Source organism: Helobdella robusta, assembly GCF_000326865.2.
Source record: "Helobdella robusta unplaced genomic scaffold HELROscaffold_40, whole genome shotgun sequence".
NCBI classification, from domain to species: domain Eukaryota; kingdom Metazoa; phylum Annelida; class Clitellata; order Rhynchobdellida; family Glossiphoniidae; genus Helobdella; species Helobdella robusta.
In genome coordinates this window covers 190016-213161 of record NW_008704903.1, presented here as the reverse complement: position 1 = coordinate 213161, position 23146 = coordinate 190016, and the positions used below count along the sequence as shown (strand labels likewise).

Below are 23146 nucleotides of genomic sequence, written 5' to 3'. Positions count from 1 at the left end.
CAAATAACTTGGCAAAATCTTTTCATTGACAATCAGTAGGCAGTTTTGCCATAATTGAGACAAAATTTTTGCAATCTGTTTTAAAAGCTGCTGTGACTCTCAAAAACAGTAAAATTTGATTAGGTTTTGATTGCAGTAATTAATGAAAAAAATATGATCACACAAACTGATTCTGAAATCCATAGCTACAAAACTATATTTGAATACTCTAACGCTATTGTCATTATAAACATACGAATATAAATTATTAAATATTATAGTTTTTTTTTCAGGGAAAAGGTTTTAACTCGGAAATTATATAATAATAAAATATTATTTTAACATAATCTTAAATTTATTATGTTTTTATATTGGGAGTTTTGTTACATTAAAGTATTGTGTCATCAGAATCTGAGTTTAATTTATTATGTTGTTAAATCTATGCTTCATGCTAAGTAACGAAGAGTTGTCGAAATGCCATGTCATATGTTTTCTCTTGTTACAAAAATTAAAAATGCCCACTGAATCTAGAAGAATAAACTAAACCTTAATATTTTGTAAGAAACAAACGCATTTAATTTATTTTTTCTTTATTTAATAGAACTTTGCTAATGAAAATTGGCTTTAAACACGTACTAACCAACTGAAATGAAAAATATTTCTGAAAAGCCTGAAATGTAACGTTAAAATTCTTTCAATAGAAAAATTAAAAGTGTTGGAGTCAGATATTTTTCATCTGATTCCCACACCCTGTTTAAAACTTGTGGAACAATTCTTCTTCTTCAAAACTTTTTATCCTACCAGCACTACCTACGTCTCTCTTAATTTTCTAATTCATTGAAGTGAAATCTAGATTTTATGCCATTTAATAAATTTTATAAAAAAAATCAACGATTGGCGAAAAATATTTTGAGAAATTTATTTGGTAAGCTTAACTAAGTCAAATGATTAATATACACTATGAATTTCATCAGAAAAATTCAAACAGAGACAAGTTTAATCAATGAATATGTTGAAACTTGCGAATTATTTCCAAAAGTCACAACACCGACACAACATTGAAGAGTTTGATTGCAATTAAATTAACGCCTAATAATTCTACGTGTGACGTGTAAGAACTCGCTTACCTACTTGCGAGATACACATTAACACAAACACGTTGGAATTTTCGCTAAAATTTGTTAAATCTTTTCTCATATTAATATTAAAATGACTTTTAGACCTTGAAATATTATTTTTCAATATAAATGTTTTACAGCTTTAGATGCACAAATGAATTCACACACGTATAGATATGGTAATTTGGTATTTGCGGTAACTTATGTACAAATACATATCACAATTTATCTTACTTACGACTAGAAACTTATCTGTATGTTAACACTCTTAAAATTGGTAACAGAAAAATTGTTGAAATAATTTTAAAATGAGACTAATTTATAAATATGAAATTATACCTAGTAACAAACAAAAATAATGAAGAATTTAATTTTTCTTCTTATCCTTACTAGACTCGAATTCTTGATTATTATTGGTTTGGCTGTAGGAACTTGATAATCTGTTGGGCCCAGTAGAATCAGTAGCGAATTCTTGACAACTTTCTCTACTGTCGCAACTCTCGACGCTGCATGAGTGCAGCTCTTCAGTGCAGCTGCTTTCGACCTTCATCTTCTTCTTACGCTCGATACTCATGGATCTGAGCAACTGCGGTTTGTATAGCTTCGGATCGCTGATCATCCTCAGAAGCATGTTGCGTCTCTTGTAGGACGCCAGAGGTTTCCCGTGTTTGTTGGATGAAGATGCGTTCGAGTTTACTGCAGTGGCGTCGGCGGTTGCTGCGGCTGGCTCAGGGAGAGACCTGATAGATGGAATGGATGGGATGTTGTCGTCAAATGGAAAGACTTCATCATCGTCGTTGTCGTCGGTCTCTTCAAACGTTTCGTTGCTGTTTGTGTTGCCGAGACCATCAAAATCTAGAGTCAATTTTTTTTCTGAGTCTTTCGTGTTAATTTGCGTCCCACAATTGTTCGATTCTGGTTTGTCTCCGTTTGAAAATTTTTGTGAACTACTTTTAACATCCGACTTTTTCTTTTTTATGGAATTCTGGGAAAAAATATTTACAATTTTTCACTTTGAGAAATTATGATCAAAGTTTTGAAGTGTTTTTAAGAGTTTTGTAAAGTTTCGTTACGACGTGATAAATTATGTAAACTATTTCCAAAATTTGATTTATATATTTTTCTTCAAAATAATAAAAAATCAAAATAAATCGTAACCTTCTTAGTACTGTGTTGGCTCTCATCCCCCTTGGCTTCGTCAGCGTCATCAATCTGATTTCATGCAAAGAACATTTCAAACAAGAGACAACAAATTTCCAATTCTTACAAATTACTCACGAAATAATGGAAGTTAAATGGAAAGGAAAAAACCATCCATTACACACGAATTCATCGAGATCAGATGGAATGAAAATCACCCATTACACTCGATGTAATTGAAATTGATTGGGAAAAATCATGGATATCTTACCTCTAGGGAAGCAATTTTTTCAAAAACTTTTGCCACTTCGATGAAATTTTCCTTGCATGTCTCCAGTACGATGGCTGCCATCTCCAGTACCACACACCATGCGTACTTTATGTCAGCCTCCTTGGCTCTTTGGTGGCACACTGCGAACCTTTTTTTTATTTTTAATCTATTTATTTATTCAACACAACGTGACCAGAGGGCCCAACGGACCACTTATCCAATCAGGAAGAAAAAAGAAATGTTATAAAGCTAGGCAATTGGCAGCAAATAATATAAACATTAATAAAATAAATAATATAAAATATTAATAAAAAAAATGTATTTATATAATTAATGAATATAATATCAACTTTCTTCTAGTAACTGTTTTTCATAAATTTCGTTTAACGAATTACTAAATAAAAAACCAACCTGATGACGTAGCTATCGTTGATGAGTGCCGGTACCATGTGTAGCTTGCCGGACAGGTTTATGGATCTCATTAACATTTGGGTGTAAAAGTTGTGACCCTACGAAAAATTTCACTACTTTTTGAAAATTCCATTTTCAACAAAAAAAAATATTTACAATACAGTTAAGCGTGTTCTATTATTAATACGATTTTAATTTGCCTCAGAGAGATGCTTGCTTGCCAAACGTCTTAAGACATACACCAACAGATTTGTATCAACTCTCTAAAATTGACAATATGAAACAACAAAATAGATTGTTTTAGTGAGAAAATAAAGAGAAAACCTTAAGTCTGAAGCAGACGAGTCCTAAACTAACTTCTCCGAGAACTTCAAACCTGCCATCTGTCAGCACTAAGGATTCGAACAACTTTGCCAACGTGCAGTGCTGTCAGAAAAACAACTTTTAGTACAATGAGAGTGGAGAAGTGTTGAAATATATTTTTAATTAATACCGATGTATTGAAACACGTGCGTGATGATCATTAAGAAATTCTTGAAGAAATTTGAAATGCATCGACACGGTGGTCGTGTAGAATTGAGATCTACGCTTTAGTGTGTGATGCATCAATCCACAAGCGTTCACACACACACACACACACACACACACACACACACACACACACACACACACACACACTGTGTAACTTACTTCTTACACTTCTGAAAAATACCAAAAAGGCTTAAAACATAAATATTATAAAAACCAAAAAATTTATTTAAATATAACACATTTCTGATGTAGCTTTGCAGTCCACTGACTCCGTAATTTCTAATGACAAACCACAGTTTCAGCGAACGAAATCTCCGACTGAGCGGAATGCCCCAGTGCTAGAAATTGAAATATAACATCATTTTTATCAAATATTCTCTAGTTTGTATTTGTTTTCTATCTTAATTGGTTATCAACATAAAATGTGTTTTTACGAACAGTAATTTTTATTACAATAAAATCATAAAACTTGACAAAATCTTGGACTCAGTTGGTTACATCAAATATAGTGTTGGGAAATTTTTTATTTATTCTATCACAACGATTCTGTACAATAAAGTTATAGCATGAAGAAGATAAAATCAGGTTAGAAAGGAATGTTCAAAAGTGGTTTTAAAGAAGGTAATTTTAATTTGTGGCATGTGTTGTGAACATTTGTAATGGAAATTTTTCAGCATCTTAATTTCATAAAGAAGTTAAAATCATACAATCGGTTTCAGCAGATTTGGGCATAAATATTAGATCCATAATTAATGAAAAAATGTGGAATAAATACTTTATTTAACATAACTATGACTACGTTAAGGCTTTGTAAGATTGAAAATTTTTTAGTTAAAGTAAAAATTTTTAAAAACATTTGTCGCTAACCCTGAAATCCACTGCTTTGTCTAAATAAAATACAATTTGTTTAAAGAATTATTAAACAAAAAAGAATCATATGAAAAAAATAATTTGCTCCACCGTCAATAAAAATCATAAATAACAATTTGAAGCATATTGTAATAAACTTATCCATACAGATCTAATTTTTAACAATTAAACTTACAAATAATTTATTTTTATTTAGTAAAAACTAGTTCAAATGAGGATATCTTCCAAAAAAATCATTGAAACTCACCAGATTGAGAATGTTGCAGATACAATGGGTCAACCGTCAGTGCATTGGTCATTTCCTTCCTGTCTTCAACCCTTTGGTTGATAGAATTCATCGATTTGACAAAATTTTTATCAGTTTTTCAAGTCATTTTAAACCATTTTGATTGAAAAAAAGTATCACAAAGAATAAAATAAAAAATAAAAATATAAGCTTCAACTTTTACCAATTAAAGCAATCATTTTTTTTAAATACCAACTCCTAAATCCTAACAATTCATGGTTGTCGTTCTAAATTTTCTTATGAAATGACTTTTCTAATAAGATTTTAATAATTATTTTAAAATTTTTGAAGGTTTGATTTAATTTTGATAGACGTCATAAAAATTTCAACTTCGAAATTTCATCCTGAACCTCCTTAAATTAAATATCGTTAAAATACAGACTGACATTTTGACAAATATTAATTAAGAAGTTAATAACGGCTGTCTTTTGAAAATCATCCAATTACATTTTTAATAACATTTTTTGTGTTTGATTCGCACGTTCACATTGACAACTTACATTTTCATATTATCACGAAACACTATCCTGATTACAATGTACTATACCATATATATATCATATTTACATGATACACAATCAAACAGTGGCGTATCCAGGGAGGGGATTTGAAGGAGAACCCTCTCCCACCGGACCTTGATAGAAAAAATTGAAAATTGTACGTAAAAAACATTTTTAAAATGATCTCTCCCACAGGAGTTATTTTACAAAATTCTGGACTCCCTATTTACAATTTACACTCCCCTATTTACAATTTACACTTTTCTATTTACAATTTACACTCCCCTATTTACAATTTACACTCTTCTATTTACAATTTACACTCTACTATTTACAATTTACACCCCCTATTTACAATTTACACCCCCCTATTTACAATTTACATTCTTCCATTTACAATTTACACTCTTTTATTTACAATAACCACTCCTTTTTTTTACAATAACCACCCTTTTATTTACACTCCCCTATTTACAATTTTCTCTACTATTTACTCTTTACAATTTACTCTATTATTTACTATCCACTATTTATACACTCCTATTTACAATGCACGACATCTCACTCGTACGATTCGGACTTCCTTGTTTACACGGTTTACATTCGCGTCCGTCAAAAAAGAGATATGCCACGTATGGAACATCAGCCGTGAGGTATTTCTCCTTACTTCTGCGTCATACATTACACTCAAACTATATTTATTCAGCACTTATGGAGATAAATTTTGCAGATTTTTTTTGCTTTTTTCAATATTTAATAATTTTAAATATATAAAAATTGGCGTATTACAAATTCAAGAATATAGATTTTTCAATGTTTTATGTGTAGAGGTATTTAATTTTTACAAGTTAATTTCAAAGATATAGAATGTTTGTTTTAAAAAATGGAATATATTTATTTGTAGAATGTACATCTGTATGTTTTTAATCATTGGCTACACTACTGAACTCTATTCATTGCCTTTTAATTGCTATCCAAATACAGATTACTAAATTGAGATTTAAAAAATTGAAAATAAAAAAAAAATATTTAAAAATTTTTCGACTTCCAACGTAATACTTACCACAGAGCGGAACAGTCAAAGTTTACAAGAAGCCATTTGTTGGGGTTCATATTGAATGATCTAGCATACTGGGAAATAATAAAATAAAATTCACTTAAATATTTATTTCCGAATTATCAATTCAACCTAGTAAGATAGATTTAAAAAAATAATCATACTAATCTACCTCGATTCCAACCATCTTGTTCCTAAACTCGGGACAGATGAAAGCACTGCCGGCATAAGCAGCGTCTACATGCATCCATATCTTTTGTTTCTCGCATATCTCACCTAGCAACAGTTTTTTGAGAAGATTTGAAAGAGAAATTTTAATTTAGAAATTTAGAAAAAATGTTTTTAAAGTTGCAATTGCGTGAGAGGTTAGATATTAATAGAGTAAGCACTGTTAAAGATGTATTTACTTACCAAGCTCCTTGATATTATCGTAAGAGCAGACTGCAGTGGTTCCTAAAGTCGCACACAACTAATATAATTTTTTAAAATTTTAAATTAAAAATACAAAAATCTTTATCGGTTGATTTGAAAATTTGCGTGCGGTCAAATTTACTGTTAAATTGCCACGAAAATAAACTAACGTAAAATGGAATCAGTCCTTCATTTCGATCATCCTGAATATGAATTCATCAAAATTATTTTAAAAGATTTTCGAACTGCTGTGAAAAAAGTGTTTACAAAAATATTTGAATTGTTTTTTAATCGAGTTTGTTTTTTTTTAATTTTTTAATCATTCAACTAACATCACATAGCATCAACAAACACAAGCTAAAAACATCTGCCAAAACCGTCAACCAACCTCAATAGCCTTTTCCAATGTTCCACCTCTCAGCGAGTAATTTTCATCAATGTCCAACTCACGCATCTTCACCAACGACAGCATCCCTGCCTTTTCAACGCAAGAGTGAGCCTTCCAGTTCAACAATTTGTAATTTTAAAAACCTCTTGTTATTATTTTGATACAAGTTTATCTTTAGTAGATTGTATTTATCAATTTAGTAATTCTTGGAAAGAGAGTTTTGTTAAGGTATTTCGAAAACAAATTTTTATGAATGAAATAGTTGCCGTTACTTACAATCATTTCAAACATTTTTATAATCTATATTGTCTCATTTCATGATGTGTTGTTGATAATAAACTTTCTGTGTAGTTTTCGGGCTCATCTGATGTATTATTCTAACGTTTGAATCCGCCAATAAATGCAATTATACACTCAAAGTTCTGATTTTAAAAACGAAATAACAATAAACAACTCGGTGAATGAATTGCCGGCAGGTATAGCGTGAAAATTTTCATTCAATATCAAGTACAAAAATAAAATCAAAAACTTTTTATAAAATTTTATATTCAACTTACAAGTTTCGAGCAGTAGGCAACCAGTTTCGACAAGAGAACGCCCTCTGGTTGCTCTTTGAAGGAGGAACTCAAATCCGTCAACGCTTTGTTGCGAGCTACTAGCATGCTTACCAGGACACAATCGCTGGCTGATCCCTAGATTAACGTTAATTTTCATGAATTCTATAACGTTTTACAACATTACTTGAATTTAACATGACATTAACAAACACAATGTAAGACCAAAAATCACCAACAAGCTGCAAATACTGTTCTAAATAAAAGTACTAAGAACATTAACTTTTAAACCTAACTTTAAAAAATACGTATTTGTATAAATTCTAAAACTAGTTAGAAATGTCCAAACCTGAAGAACTCCACCGCCAGCACCACTGACATGAAGAAATTTTTGGGGCAGGTTGATCATTTTGGCTTTGGGTTTTTAGAAATAAAAGGTTCAAAAAATTAGTAATAAATAAATAAATAAATTATATATAAATATACATACATATATATATATATATATATATATATATATATATATATATATATATATATATATATATATATATATTTGCCAAGCTGTCTATATTTTTATGAAATATTTAATGGAGAAGAATAAACTGATGAACAAAATAAATAGTGATAATTTTATTTATTCCACTGAGCCAGTCTGTTTTAAAATAATATTTATTAGTTAATAATGAAAAAATACAATATATACATATAAATAATTTTAGTAGTTAGTCGAGAGAAAAATCAGTGAAGCAATCATTTATTCAATCTCACCGAGCCAATCTAACATAAGAATCTCCAATTCTGTACAGGCAGGGCTGGCGGCCTTGGGAAATTTCATTGGTATTGTTGTAGTTTATCAAGTGGATGTGTAATATTCTAATCAGTTATAAATTTAAGGGTTTTTATAAAAATGTTTTCAAATACCGTTTATAACGATATAGTATTAATAACATTATATTTTACGCGAATTAATTTAAAAATTCCATCAACAATAAACTCTTCTGTAGAAGTTTTTCCTCTGTAATTTTTCACAAAAAAAGTGTGAATGATTTTTACTTCGGCATTATAAATAACCGACACAAAAACTCGAAAAATAAAATAATAATCAAATAATAAAATAATTTCGGTGAACAAAGCCAACTGACCCAAGAAAAGCCAACGCAGGCGATACTGTCAGAAAGCATGTCCCCCAAGATGGAAGGATACGAGTTGCCGGCCGGGAAGTATGCGTGGAACCTGGGGTGCTGCCAGTGGGTTATCTGAAATAAAAGGTTATTTACCCTACGTATTTTTAATTTCATCACCCTAGCTATTTTTAATTTAATCGCCCTAGCTATTTTTGATTTCATCACCCTAGCTATTTTTAATTTCATCAAAATTTTTCTCGTTTTTTCGTATCCAGACTTTCTTGTTTTTTTTTTGAAAATCCCTACAGTAGAGTAATTTTTCATGAATTTGGTTTTAATAATTTAAATTGTTTTTGAGTTCTAGGTGGATGTGTTATACTTTGGCAGAGTTTTAAATCAACGCGCAGATAAAATGTTGATCACTCAATGTCATGTGCTTTTCGCTCGCACTAATTAGCTTATATGAACGTACGTATTGTGCATGTGTGTAAGTACCTAAATACTGCGTTCCTATTAATTAACAAATTGGGCCATGAAACGCACCATCCAAAAGCATTTTTACCATGTTGGGTAATAAGATAGTTGATAAAGTTTGAAAATCAATTAGTTGTAAATCAATATTTACAAATAATTTTTCAATTTAATTATAAATGTTTGACACACAACGGAAAACCAAACATTGCGCGCGCTTTCTTAAAAAAGAGCAACGACTCACTCCTGGCATGATGCACCTTTCCACGTCTTCCATGACCTCCTCCCACGAATCGGGATCATAGGGAGCCTCCTTTGGTACCATGTCCCTCAAGTAGCCCGGCTGAACCTCGGGTAGGACCCGTCTAGTTTCGATGTTCTCTAGGTAATCTGCTATGTAGTCAACCATCTCTCGGCCTCGCTGACGAAATTCGCTTGAATTCATTCTACAGAACTGCTCTACGACTCGAACTTATTCAGATGACAATATCGTCTACAAATTGACGCTTTTGAGTTTTATCAATTTTAGTTACTCAAAACATTTTTCAAATCTCCATATAAAAAAATCTCTAAATGAATTTATTGCGAATACAAACGATTTATGTAATTAAGAGTAAATTTTATTTCGTATAAAAAGTCAACAATTTTTTCTTGGGTTATGAATTTTTTACAAAAAAATCAATTACAACGAGCAGTTATTTTTCTGATCCGCATGAATTAATTTAAACGATTCAGCTAGATCCAATACTTTTTTAAACAAATAAACTTAAACGCATTAGTTATGTTACTTTTTGCCAAAAAATTCTCACAATTTTGCAAAATTAATGTATATTTTTTAAAATTTAATACAAACTCAAATGGTTGTTGAAGAGGGACTATCTTAAATCTAAACGAATCACAACCAAAATGACCGTTTTATAAGCTTCTAACCTCAGCAACAAATCCATAGATCATGCATACAACCTCTAGGAAAACGTCATTATGCGAATGTCGAAATGCATGTCTACGGTTAAAGTCTTTGTTTAGAAACGCGTTTCACCATACCATCTCCATATTTTACATTCATATGTATATGTTGGGTGATATTTAATTATTTCATATTAACAATGTTCTTTCTGGTATTTAGTGTTTAATATATTTTATGTACAAAACTAAACTACAAATTTTTATATAAAATGTGTGTGTGTGTGTCGGTGTGTGTGTGTGTATCGGTGTGTGTGTGTGTGTGTGTGTGTGTGTTTGTATCGGTGTGTGTGTTTGTTTACGCAAATATAAATATGTTCACTAAAATGGCATACGAACATCCTGTTTTTCATGGATAAATAATTTACATTACGAACTCACAAACATCTCTACTCAATCCTGTCCAATCTTTTCTAATCTTAACAATTTCACGCATCCCACACAATCCCACACAATTCCACACAATCCCACACAATCCCACACAATTCCACACAATCCCACACAATCCCACACAATTTCACACATCTGACACAATCCAACGCAGTCTTGTACAAACACGGAGGCTAATAATAGCTCACCTCAACATTTCTGCAAGAGACATCATATTAATCTCTAATACTTTTCTATTAAACAAATCATTAAGCGTTCTCGCCTTGTTTGTGGCATCGAGATGACATCAGAGTACATTCATGTATGTTCATATGTCTGTGTGTGTCTTTTTGTGCGCGCGTGTGTGAGTGTGTTCTGTTGAATGTGGGTGTATGTTTTGTGTGTTTGTGTGTGTTAAAAGAGAGTTTACTGTTGTTGAATGTACGTGTGTTTTGAATGTTGTGTGTGTTGTGTAGTGTGAGCGTGTGGACAGTTTTCGGTGGTAGATACTGGTAAATTCTTCCGTGTTGTGTATTATTTCATTTTCACAATAAAATGCAATGTGCTACGTTTGACATGTTATACATGTTTAGGTTTCATCAGTTCATAGGCGAGTTGCGTCGTGTCCTGTGTGATGGCTTGATTTATTTGATAGAACACATACATCAGATTTTTCTCAGTGTGGTTGAAACAATGTTTTATGCTATTTTGTGGTAGGATGTTATACAGCCCGCATAATTTTAAACAATAATCAACCATGTTCACATTAAATGTCAGTTCAATTTTATAAACCCAGCGCTTATTAACACATTGATTGATTTCATCTTAAACAATTATCGAAAAACTGGTAATTTGGATAGAAGACCATTGTTTGTGTTGTGTGTTCTTCTAAATAAATTTTATTACCTTTTCAATTTCAAACAAAAATAGATAAACAGTGATTGTAAAGGATTATATACAACTTACTTAATAATAAATTTAGTCTTCGAAGCAGAGTTAACAAGCGTTTGTAACATTAACATCACATCATCTGTTTGCAAATAGGCAAGCCTTATAATGTCAGCTCGAAATGTCTGGCGTTTGAGTGGACAACTAATTTTCGTTTATGGAGTGCAGAATTATTTTCGCACGATCGTTCAATTGAATTACACGTCAGAGAAGAGTTTTTGAAAATGATATTAAAGCCTATATATAGACAGACCATTTAAGCTACTTTGAATGAGATTATTAAACTATCAAAAAGATAAAAATTGTGATACAAACTGCTATTATTTCTTTATTGTTTTGAAAAAAAATAATCAGAATCTACTGTAAATTTTATATGCAAGATTTTGAACAATGTAAAGTATGTAAACAATCATATGAATCATTAGTATCAATTTTAGTAAAAAAGACACAATAAGTTTAGCAAAATTATTTCTTAAAACGAAAACCTTATCAGTATGAACAATCGCACCAGCTGCTACAACTACAATGCAACTAAAATAACATCAACCTCAATAACATGAACTTCATTTAATACAACGTCAACAAAGATATGACACCGAGTGCAATAAAACCGACATCAACCACAGCATCACAACAACACAAAGACATCAATCAACAACAACACAAAGACATCAACCAACAACAACACAAAGACATCAACCAACAACAACACAAAGACATCAACCAACAACAACACAAAGACATCAACCAACAACAACAACAACACCGCCTTCTTCAGAGAGTTGTTGTGTTGTGTTGTTAGCAGGTCGTAATGTCAAGAAGACGTCTAATAAAGGAAGCCCGCTTATTATTTGCCCATCGCAATCTATATTTATATTGGTTCTCTTACGGCATAAGTGGATGCCTGCATGTCAGTCTGTCTGTCTGTGTGTCTGTGTGTTTGTCTGTGTGTGTGTTGTGTCTGTTTGTCTGTGTGTGTGTGGTGTGTGTGTAAGAGTCTAAACATTAGTACAGTGGTTTTTGAGTTATTTAACTCTTTATGTAGTTCACTCTCTACATTGTCCGATGTTTTCAAGTTTTCAATGTTGACAATTTGTAGAAACAAAACAGCAAAGATCATCATGCTTTTGAAAATTAATGTGTTAACTGAAATGAGCATAAAAGTAAAGAGATAAAAATGATTTAAAACTAAAAATATTGATATAGAAAAAAATAAACCCAACTGTCTCCAGTACCAGTTATCTGCTATGGTTTTTTGAGGTTTCAATTTGTTAATTTAATGAATAAATTGCAGATTTAATTGAATTAAAATCAAATAAATTAAATTTTTTAAATGTTTTCTTACAACAAAGGTAAGCCCATGTGTATCGATGATTATTTGGAAGTTTTCGGTTGTTTCTGTTTCAACGACCAAAGTCTGTAACTCTTCAGTTTGCAATGGCCTTGGAACTTTTATTGAAGATGAAATTGACTCAATGTTTTAGAATTATTCGATAAATTATTCGATAATTTTAATTTTGCTATAGCAATCAAACCTGAAACATGTTTTTGCACCAAAAGGTTCTTACCTTGTCAAAATATTTTTGATAATGCACCAAATAATATTTTCATCACTTATTAAAACAGCGAGCAGTTAAAAATTTTCCCTACAAAATCTTCGTAATTTGATATTTGTTCTAAAAAAAAATTTACCCTCTAGCAAATATTCAAACAACATACAAATAAAGTGACTGATTTTCTTCGAACGTTTTAAAATCCAGAAGAAACCACGTAGTATCATGGGCTGCCATTCGAAAACATTCGCTGGGCTGCTCATCTTCACAAGTTTCCTTCTTAATGGCATTGACCAGCGATACAAATTCTTCAAAAATTTTCAGGTGGAACGAATGCTTGCAGTCGGGATCAATGAGTAAAATGGCTGCCCGTGGCAAGGGAAAGGCGATCAATAACAGCTACGTAGTTTTTTAGACTTAGTGTCATTTAATGGAGTCGTCGAATCATTAAATCGAATGCTTCAAATAAAAAATGACTTTTTTTAAATTATTTAAAAAGCAGGAACGAATCTTCAGAAAACATCGACAGGGGAGTTCAAAATTTCAAACTTTAAAATTTTTTACTTAAAACGCAGTTTACTTGTGTAAAATAAAACTACGTAAATCTTCAGTAAATTAAAATGTATTTGCTGAAGTGTAAGGTACTTACGTCACGCGGGCCTTACTGCTTCAATAAAATCTCAAATTTTTTTCTTCAATTTAATAAAGCATTCTTCCTAGGTATGTGTTCGGAGATAATAGGCACCCGAATTGGGATTTTAAATTAATTATTACCATTTTTGGTGTCTGTCAGTTTGTTCGCTCGATCACACAATGTTCTTCAATTCAGAAGATATTTTTACTTTTTACACTTTTTACTTCATTTCAGTAGAAAACCAACACACACACACACACACACACACCACACACACACACACACACACACACACACACATGAGCATACATACACACATAAATTTACGGGCTATGAAGAAACGAACTATAGAACGAACGACAAACCAAACAAAAAAATCGAACGAACCAACGAACGAACTAGTAAACAGCGAACGAACAAACGAACGAACTAGTAAACAACGAACGAACAGGCGAGCAGACAGAATGTTTCTAACATTATATTTGAACATTTAAAAACCGATTAAAATAGATTGACATTGAATTTCAAACATTTACAGCAGATCCAGATATTAATTTATTACAACACTAATAATATATTTTTACATTAATAGTGTGCGTGTATGTGCGTGTATGTGTGTGTATGTGTGTGTATGTATGTGTATATGTGAGAATACATATACACTTGTATGTATGTGAGATTTATGTATCTATGATATACAATTGGTATGCATTTTTTGCATAGATTAAATAAAATTCAAAATCAATAATGACGTTGAAATGTTACAAAAAGTCAAATAATGACAAAAAAAGTTGTTCATTTGTTTAGTTAAGTCACACATCAAGTTGAAAATATAGTGTCATTAATAAACAAGAAACACACACACGCACACACTTACACACTCACACACACTTATGTATATATATAGATATGTGTGTGCTTATGTTTGACATGTGTATATACGTATCATTATGGTCACATATGCACTTGTATGTGTATAGGTATGTGTATGTGTGTGGTGTGACGTATGTGTAAAAGTATGTATGCTTTTAAGCGTATGAGTTTCATTGTATGTGTGTATTTATGCGTGAATGTATGCGAGAAAACATGTCGGTATGGTTTACATCTTTAAAGTGATTTATTTACATGTAATTAAATTGTAAATGAAACGTAATTTAAAAACATCAAATACATACATATTTATAATGCATCACTTCAATAATTATAATTATAATTAATAATCATCTAACCAGCATCATATGAATTAAATAAGCATAGTCAATTAACGATACTAATACATTTAATATTTTAATTGAAAAATAATTATTGTTACAATATATTAATTATATTATTTACGTTATACATTTTTTTTTATAAAATAATGTTTTCATAATATAATTAGGTTATTGTATATACAATAAACATTTGCTTGTAATAATGAATGAATGAGTGAATGAATGAATTTAGGAATAAATGGACGAATGATTGAATGAACGGATGAAGGAATGAATGAATGAACAAACGAACGAACGAACGAACGAACGAAAGAATAAATGAATGAATGAATAAATGTGTGAATAACGAATGAAATGAATATTATTGAAAATGACAACAAGTGAAGCTTATAGTTACATTGATAAATATTACAATCCAGGGCCGGATTTAAAGTGGAACAGGAGGGCCTACCCCTTAGGGCTCTACCGAAAGGAACCTCCACAAGAAGGTGGTTTTGGTTAAAATTAGGTCTCTCCAAAGTAGATAATACAAACCAAAAAATTTTTTCAAATTTTCCGTTCCTAAAACACTCATCTTAATAAAATAATTTTAAATAAATAAATTTCTAACAAATGAAACCAAGGTTGATTAAGAAACTTTTGATATTAAGGATTTCCAGTATGTAAATAACTATGGACCTCTTTTTTATTTTCAGGAATCTGAACTAAATCTTAATTAAATAAGATTTAGTTGAGACTTCTCAACTCTCTTAAATCCCAATTAGAGTCTCAATTGAAGGTAGCACCTTTGTCGTCGCCATAGGTACCCGACCTTTGAATCCGATCCAAATTTCAATAGACAAATTATGAAAAAACTATTCATAATTAGATATTATTATAAATAATAAGTTAATAATAAGGAAATAATAATTATTGTTGTTATTTGATTTAATAGTAAGTGAAGCTTCGCTTCTCATATGACCGCTTCTCGATCCTGTATGAAAATATGGGAGAAGTTATGTGGTAAGGAAATAAAAAATTCTCGTAATATTATTATTATTATTGTAAAAATGGTAATAATAATAATTATTATTATAACTATTTCAGCAATATAATAACAAATATTATAACTAATATTAATGACGATGATGATAAAAATAATAATAAGAACAATAAAAAGATATTTTTTATTATTTTTATTATGAATATTATAATTATTCCATCCGAAACTTACCTGTTCTTTTCGATGGAGCTGAATATTAAAAAATAGTAATATTTTATTCTTCAAGTTTTAATTAGTGTTTTTCAAAAGTATCAAACACACACACACACACACACGTTCACACACGTACACAACACAGAAACACACACACAGACACACATACACAATCAAACACACACACACATTGCATCTACATTAAATCTCAATGGCATGCATCTTAACCATCTTTCCATCCAGTATTGCATTAAAATAATTACAAAATATAATAATAATAATAATTATAATAAAAATAATAATATCAATATAAATAATAATTATAATAATAATAATAATTATAATAATAATGATAATAATAATATAATCCCAACCGTCTATAATTTTGACATTCAAGTATACAGAGTTAAAAGACAGCGGGACGGATTCTTCATCATCATCATTATCATCATCATCATTGGTATCGTCATCATCATCGTCATCATCTTCTTCATCTTCATCATCATCGTCATCAGCATCTTCGTTTTCGTTATCATCATCACTCTCTATATCGTTTGTTTTCACATCACCTTCGTTTGATTTGCCTTCGATGTTCAAGTGTTCGTTATTATTGTTGTTGTTGTTGTTGTTGCTGTTGTTGTTGTTGTTGTTGCTGTTGCTGTTGTAGTTGCTGTTGTTGTTGTTATCATCATCATCGTGATTGTAAAAGTTGTACTGCTGATCATAATCAGGGATATCGTCATCTACATCGAAGCCTACATTTTTCAGATCACCATTTTGTCCACCATCACCATCATTATCTCCACCACCACCATCGCCCTCACCATCATCATTGTTACCATCAACACCACCACCATCATCATCATCACCATCAACACTACTACTTTTATTATAATTATTATTATTATTATTATTATTATTACTCCTTCTCTTGCTATTATTATTATTATTATTATTACCGTTACTATAAATAGCATCACCGTTGTTACTACTACTACTACTGCTGTTGCTATTGCTGCTGCTGCTGGCGATGCTACTACTGCTTTCCCTGGTGCTTTCGACACATTCATACTTGCCACCGTCACTCCAAGTGGCGTTTCTTATCGTGAGGACGCTGGCTATCCAGGTGTAATTGTAGTAATTGTCGACCGAATACTTATCATTGTAACTGTTGTTATTGTTGTTATTATTGTTATTATTATTATTGTTGTTATTCTTTATGTTATTATTATTATTGTTATTGTTATTAGAAGTAGTAGTAGTTGAAAATTTTGCTAGATCACCGAACGATGACACTGCAATGCGTTCGTCGTCTTTATACCACAGGAATAACGACTCGATGTTATTATTGTTATTATTGTTATTATTATTATTATTACCACTACTACTACTACTACTACCACTACTACTACTACCGTGATGATTGTTAATGTTTATGCCAAGCTGGAATGGCGATGATGAAAACAACGACAATAATGAAGATGGCGATGATGGCGATGATGATGATGATGACGATGATGATGATGATGACGATGATGATGACGATGATGATGATGACGATGATAATGATGATGATGATGACGATGACGACCACGTGATGGAAAGTGACTTGTTACAGATGATTCTTATTACACCCCCAAGTTCTGCGGTCTGCGTGCCTTCAATGGATAAGCCTGGTTGGTGGTTTTTTTGAATAAAAATAATGACGATGTTTTGTGAAATATCTTATGGTTCAATAATTATTTCGGATGAATAAATAAATGAATGAGTGAAAGAATGGATGGATGGATGGATGGATTGATGGATGGATGAGTGAATGAATGAATGTATGAATAAATGAATGAATGAATGAACGAGTGAACTAATGAATGAATGAATGTGTAAATTTATTGTTAAATTTAATGTGTTGTGATAAATCCCAACTTCATTTTTTTAGTTCAGGAAATTTTTTATACATTTATTTATTAACTCATTCATTCATTCGTTTTTTCTTTCACTTCCTCATTAGTTTGTTCATTCATCCATTCATTCATTCATCCAATCAATCATTTGTTTACTCATTCTGTCCTCCATATTTTCCATCTCTCCATCCACTAACTTTTTATTTTCAAATAGATGTCGTAGAACTTTTTCTGGTTATCTTTTGTGTTTATCTGACACTGATAGATTCCTAAATAATAAAATAATTAATATTAATTTTTCATCCAGTTATTCATTCATTCGTTCGTTCGTTCGTTTGTACTTAATTCATTCATTCCTTTCTTTCGTTTGTTCGTTCGTTCGTTCATTCATTCATTCATTCATACATTCATTCTTTCGTTCGTTCGTTCGTTCGTTCCTTTTTTCATTCGTTCGTTCGTTCAATTCTACATCGTTCGTTCAGTCATTCATTCACCTTGATCGTTGGCGGTTGTATTGTTAATAAAGAGAGACCATTTCTCAACAATGTTGTTGTTGTTGTTGTTGTTCTTTCTGAAGATGCTGTTGTATAGGTTTTTGTTGTGTTGGTTTTTGTTATATGCGAAAGTTCTGTAGTAAATATTATTACCATTATCATTATTATTATTATCGTTGTTTATCTTATTGTTACTATTATTATCGAGGATGTTTATATTTTTTTCAAATTGATGATTGACAGTTTCATCATCATCATCATCTTCTACAACATCATCATCGCCATCTTTATCATCATCATCGTCGTCGTCATCATCGTCTTCTTCTTTATCATCATCGTCATCTTTGTTGATACTTTCATCATTAAAATAGTCATTATCATCATCAACAGCAACAGCTGTAGCATCGTTGTCATCATCATCATCATCATCATCATCGTCCTCATCATCATCGTCATCATCATCAACCACAGCAGTTGTAGCATCATCATCATCATCATACGCATAGTCAATACTGTACAAGGGTAGATCGTCGTCACCATCATCATTACTATCGCTGATATCAACATCATCATCGTGATTATTATTATTATTATTATTATTATTATTATTATTATTATTGTTATTATTATTATTATTATTATTATTATTATTATTATTATTGTCATCGTCATCATTGCCGCCGTCGTTTTGTTTGTTCAGATTTTTGTTTTTTGCCGGCGACGACAAAACTTGATAAGGTCGACGCTTCGCTACTCCGGCGCTTCCGGTCACGTGACCAGAACCATTTCCGTTTCCGGCTTGGGCTTTCAAATGTCCGCTGCCGTTGTTTATGCTGTTGTCGTTCATGTTGTTGGCGGTGTTTACGATGTGGCTGTTGTCGTCGCTAGTGGCGCGTGCGTTTTCATTGAGTGTGCTGTCAAAAAAATGTTGTCGATGTTGTTGTCGTTGTTGTTGATGTTGTTGTTGTTGTTGGTGGTGGTGTACATGTTGGTGTTGTTGTTGGGGTTGTTGTTGATGTTGTTGTTGATGTTGTTTCGTTTGCAGAAACTGTTGATGATGTTGTTGCTCGCGTAGATGCCTGTCATCTTTTAATTGAGCTTTATGCATTCCGCTCACTTTCTCACTATCTCTCAATCTTTCTGAGTCTCTCACGGCCCCGCTATCTCGCCATGTTGCCATACTATTAGCATTAACATCATCTTCGACATCACCATCATCCTCATCATTGTCGAATTTTTTGTCATTTTCGCTAGATGTTCTGTTGATGTAGACTTCATGGTTGTTGTTGTTGTAGACGTTGTTGTTGTTGTTGTTGTTGTTGTTGTTGTTGTTGTTGTTGGTGTTGTATTTATTGAAATTTTTGTCGTTTATATTAACGTTATTTATAGGCTGGGATAGCTGTGTCGGATTTTGTTGCACAAGTTGATTGGAGTATTGTTGATGTTGTTGCTGTTGTTGATGTTGATGTTGTTGATGTTGTTGCTGATGATGTAATGAGTCGTGAAATAGTTGTTTGTTTTTTTGTTGTAAATAATGTAACCAACTGAGCTGATGTTGCTGTTGTTGTTGTTGTTGTTGATGTAGGCCATATTGATGTTGTTGCTGATGATGTTGTTGTTGATGATGTTGTTGTTGTTGATGATGTTGCTGAGATAGAAGCCATTGTTGATAATGTTGTTGTTGTAGTTGTTGCTGTTGTTGTAGTTGTTGTTGTTGATGTTGCTGTAGTTGTTGCTGTTGCTGTTGTTGTTGCTGTAGTTGTTGTTGTTGGTGCAGTTGTTGTCTTTCTCGCTCCTGCAGCTGTTGTTTAATGCTGGGATTCAGCGTTTGGTGATTTACTTCCCGCCAAACTGTCTCCCCGCTCTTAACGATGTGATTAGACGCACCCAACTTGCTCACTGCAGACGACACATCAACACTATCTGATCAGGTGTTAGTGTAAGAGGTATATTATGGGAGTTATTGTTGCTATTGTTGTTATTATGAGTACCTTTTATTATATTTAATGTGTAGCAGCAGCAGTAGTAGTAGCAGCAACAGTAGTAGTAGCAGCAACAGTAGTAGTAGCAGTAGTGGTATGGGGGTATTATTACTACTAATAATAAAAATAATAATGATAGTTGTAATAGATTGTAGTTTTTACAAAAAATATTAATTAATATTATTTATCAAATTACTCATCAAATACAAATTAAATTACCACCATCGTCATCAATTTCTTCATCATAAATATTAGTAATAGTATCAATAGCAGTAGCAGTCGTAGTAGTAGATGCAGCAGTGGTAGTTGTGGTAGCTACGTTGGCCACAATGATTTTGGTGGCTTTGTATTTGTTCTCAGTGTCTACGAACGTAAAAGTGCCAATCGTGAGTGGATGGATGTCACCTTTTTTGCGCCATGACACCTGTCGTTGATGATAATGATGGTGATGGTGGTGGTGATGATGATGAGGATGACGACGATGATGATGATCATGGTTATGATGGTGATGACGATGATGATGATGATAATGATGATGATGACGATGATGATAATGATGATGACGACGATGATGATGATCATATTGAGGACAGTAACGTTGTGATAATGTTTTCCTACCATAAATTTGAACTAAAAAAAACTTTTTTGGATGGAAAGAACGAAGAGATAATAAAAAAAAGAATATCAAACAAATTGATTGAAGAAAAGTGATAATTAATATAGAGAAAAACCAAAGAAAGGGAGAAAGAAAGACATTAAAGGCAAATACAAAGCATCGGAAAGAGAAAATACATCGGACAAACATGCCGTCAAGAAAAAAACATAAAAATAAGCAGAGAGTAAACATTTATCGAGAAAAAAAAACAAAAATAACATTATAGTAACAACATTAATAATGTCATAAAAAAAAGAATAAAGGAGAGATAAGGAGGAGAAAAAGTGAGAGCGCGAGTATTTATGCGGTTGACGAAACGTCTGGAAAGCGAGGACGGCCATAAAAATCAACAATTAAACCGAGTTTCCCGAACGTTTGCTGGAAGTTTTTCACCTATTATCGCTACTGCCGCTGCCTCTATTACTTCTACTACGTTACTGCTACTACTATTACGGCGGCCACTACTACTACTGCTACTGCTACTTTTACTACTACCACTACTACTACTACTACTACTGCTACTACTACTACTACTACTACTACTTCTACTACTACAACTATTGCTACTGCCACTACTACTACGGCTGCGGCTTCTACTACTACTACTACTACTACCGACACTACAGCTACTACTACTGCTTTTTTGTCACTCCTACTACTGCTGCAACTATACTGCTACTAAAATCGCCATTACCTTCACAGATACTATTACTACTAATGCTGCTACTACTGTTGCCACTAGCCACCTGCTACTACTACTACTACTACTTTTTAATGAAACTATTACTGCTGCTAAACTGGTAGTAGTAATAGTAGTAGTAGTAGTAGTAGTAGTAGTAGTAGTAGTAGTAGTAGTAGTAGTAGTAGTAGTAGTAGCTATTGCCGTAATAAGAGTAGTAGTAGTGGTAGTAGCTGCAGCATTACTAGCAATAGTAATGAAAATAATGTAGTAAAGGAGTTCAAGCGAAAGATATTATAATACATGAAAACATGTATTTGGCGATATGTTACCAAGATATCCATCTCATTCGCGTTTATAACTGTTGAATTGGTGTTGTTGTGGCGGTTGTTGGTGTCGTTATGTTGATGTCATGGGGCTGTTAATGTCTTTGTCGTTGTTGATGTTCGTGCTATTGATGCTGTCAGGGCTGTCGTCGTCGTGAGATTTTAAGTTGTGTCCTTGTGTAGTTGTTGTTATTGTTGTTGTTATTGTTGTTGTTGATGTTAAGTGTTGTTATTATAATACTGACGCTGATGTTGTAATAGCATCAATGCTGATGTTGCTGTTGTCTCTGTTAAATATGTTAAAGATGTTACAAATGTCGTTGTTGTTTTTGATGTAAAAATGTCGTTGTTATTGTATTGTTGTTGTTGTTTAATGTTTTCTATATTATTATTATTATTATTATTACTGCCACTACTATTATTATTGTTATCATAATTATTGTCGTTGTTATCGTTGTTATTACTGTTGTTGTTGTTGCTAAATTTGTGTATTTTAGTAGCGCTTAATTTTCTAAGGATTAAGCCATATCAGCGGAATCATAGGAAATGTATTACACACAAAAGCATTTTTATACTGCTACTTGTCTATAGGGAAGTTTGCTTTGAACAAAAAATAATAATAATAAAATAACAATAATACTAATTATTATTATTATTATACTTATTATTGCCAAAATCAACATTCATCACAGAAATATATACTACATAAAAGAATTTTGAACAAAAATTTAAAACGTACATCTTCATAGAAAAAGTGTTTTTCAAAAAAAAAAAAAAAAATATGTAAATACAAAAATTAATAAAAAACCAAACGCGTGGATAAAAATTATAACAACAGCAATGACATCAACAACATTACATCAACAACAATGACGTCACAACGACAACGACAACAATAAATCAACTAAATAACAACAATGAAAATACCCTCAGCAAACATTCGATACTACTACAGATGCACCACAACACATCACATACGGCACAATCCAACTACATTCATCACACTCTGAACAATATCCACCTACGTAGTTTTTATCCAAATCTTTCATATGTACTTATATATATATATATATATATACTTATAAATATATATATATATATATATATATATATATATTA

At 31.7% G+C, this 23146-nt stretch overlaps 2 protein-coding genes across 2 annotated transcripts; both read right to left on the bottom strand.

Annotated features, from left to right (window-relative positions):
- Positions 1–885: 885 nt before the first annotated feature.
- Positions 886–9559, bottom strand: HELRODRAFT_101612 (hypothetical protein; the record flags this gene model as incomplete). Its single annotated transcript, XM_009025120.1, has 18 exons — positions 886–2082; positions 2256–2309; positions 2509–2656; positions 2920–3017; positions 3244–3345; positions 3690–3788; positions 4318–4337; positions 4568–4638; positions 6170–6237; positions 6336–6439; positions 6575–6632; positions 6745–6777; positions 6963–7073; positions 7520–7654; positions 7866–7930; positions 8288–8339; positions 8662–8775; positions 9359–9559. 18 exons carry the CDS (start codon positions 9557–9559, stop codon positions 1465–1467), a joined length of 2151 nt encoding a protein of 716 aa, XP_009023368.1. The 3' UTR covers positions 886–1464.
- A 5985-nt stretch (positions 9560–15544) lies between these two features.
- Positions 15545–22045, bottom strand: HELRODRAFT_176861 (hypothetical protein; the record flags this gene model as incomplete). The annotated part of the gene is made up of 9 exons (XM_009025119.1): positions 15545–15606; positions 16560–17158; positions 17600–17663; positions 18089–18160; positions 18923–19835; positions 19931–20186; positions 20278–20308; positions 20587–20791; positions 22034–22045. The coding sequence occupies 9 exons, from the start codon at positions 22043–22045 to the stop codon at positions 15545–15547; spliced, it is 2214 nt and encodes a 737-aa protein (XP_009023367.1).
- Between the last annotated feature and the right edge of the window lie 1101 nt (positions 22046–23146).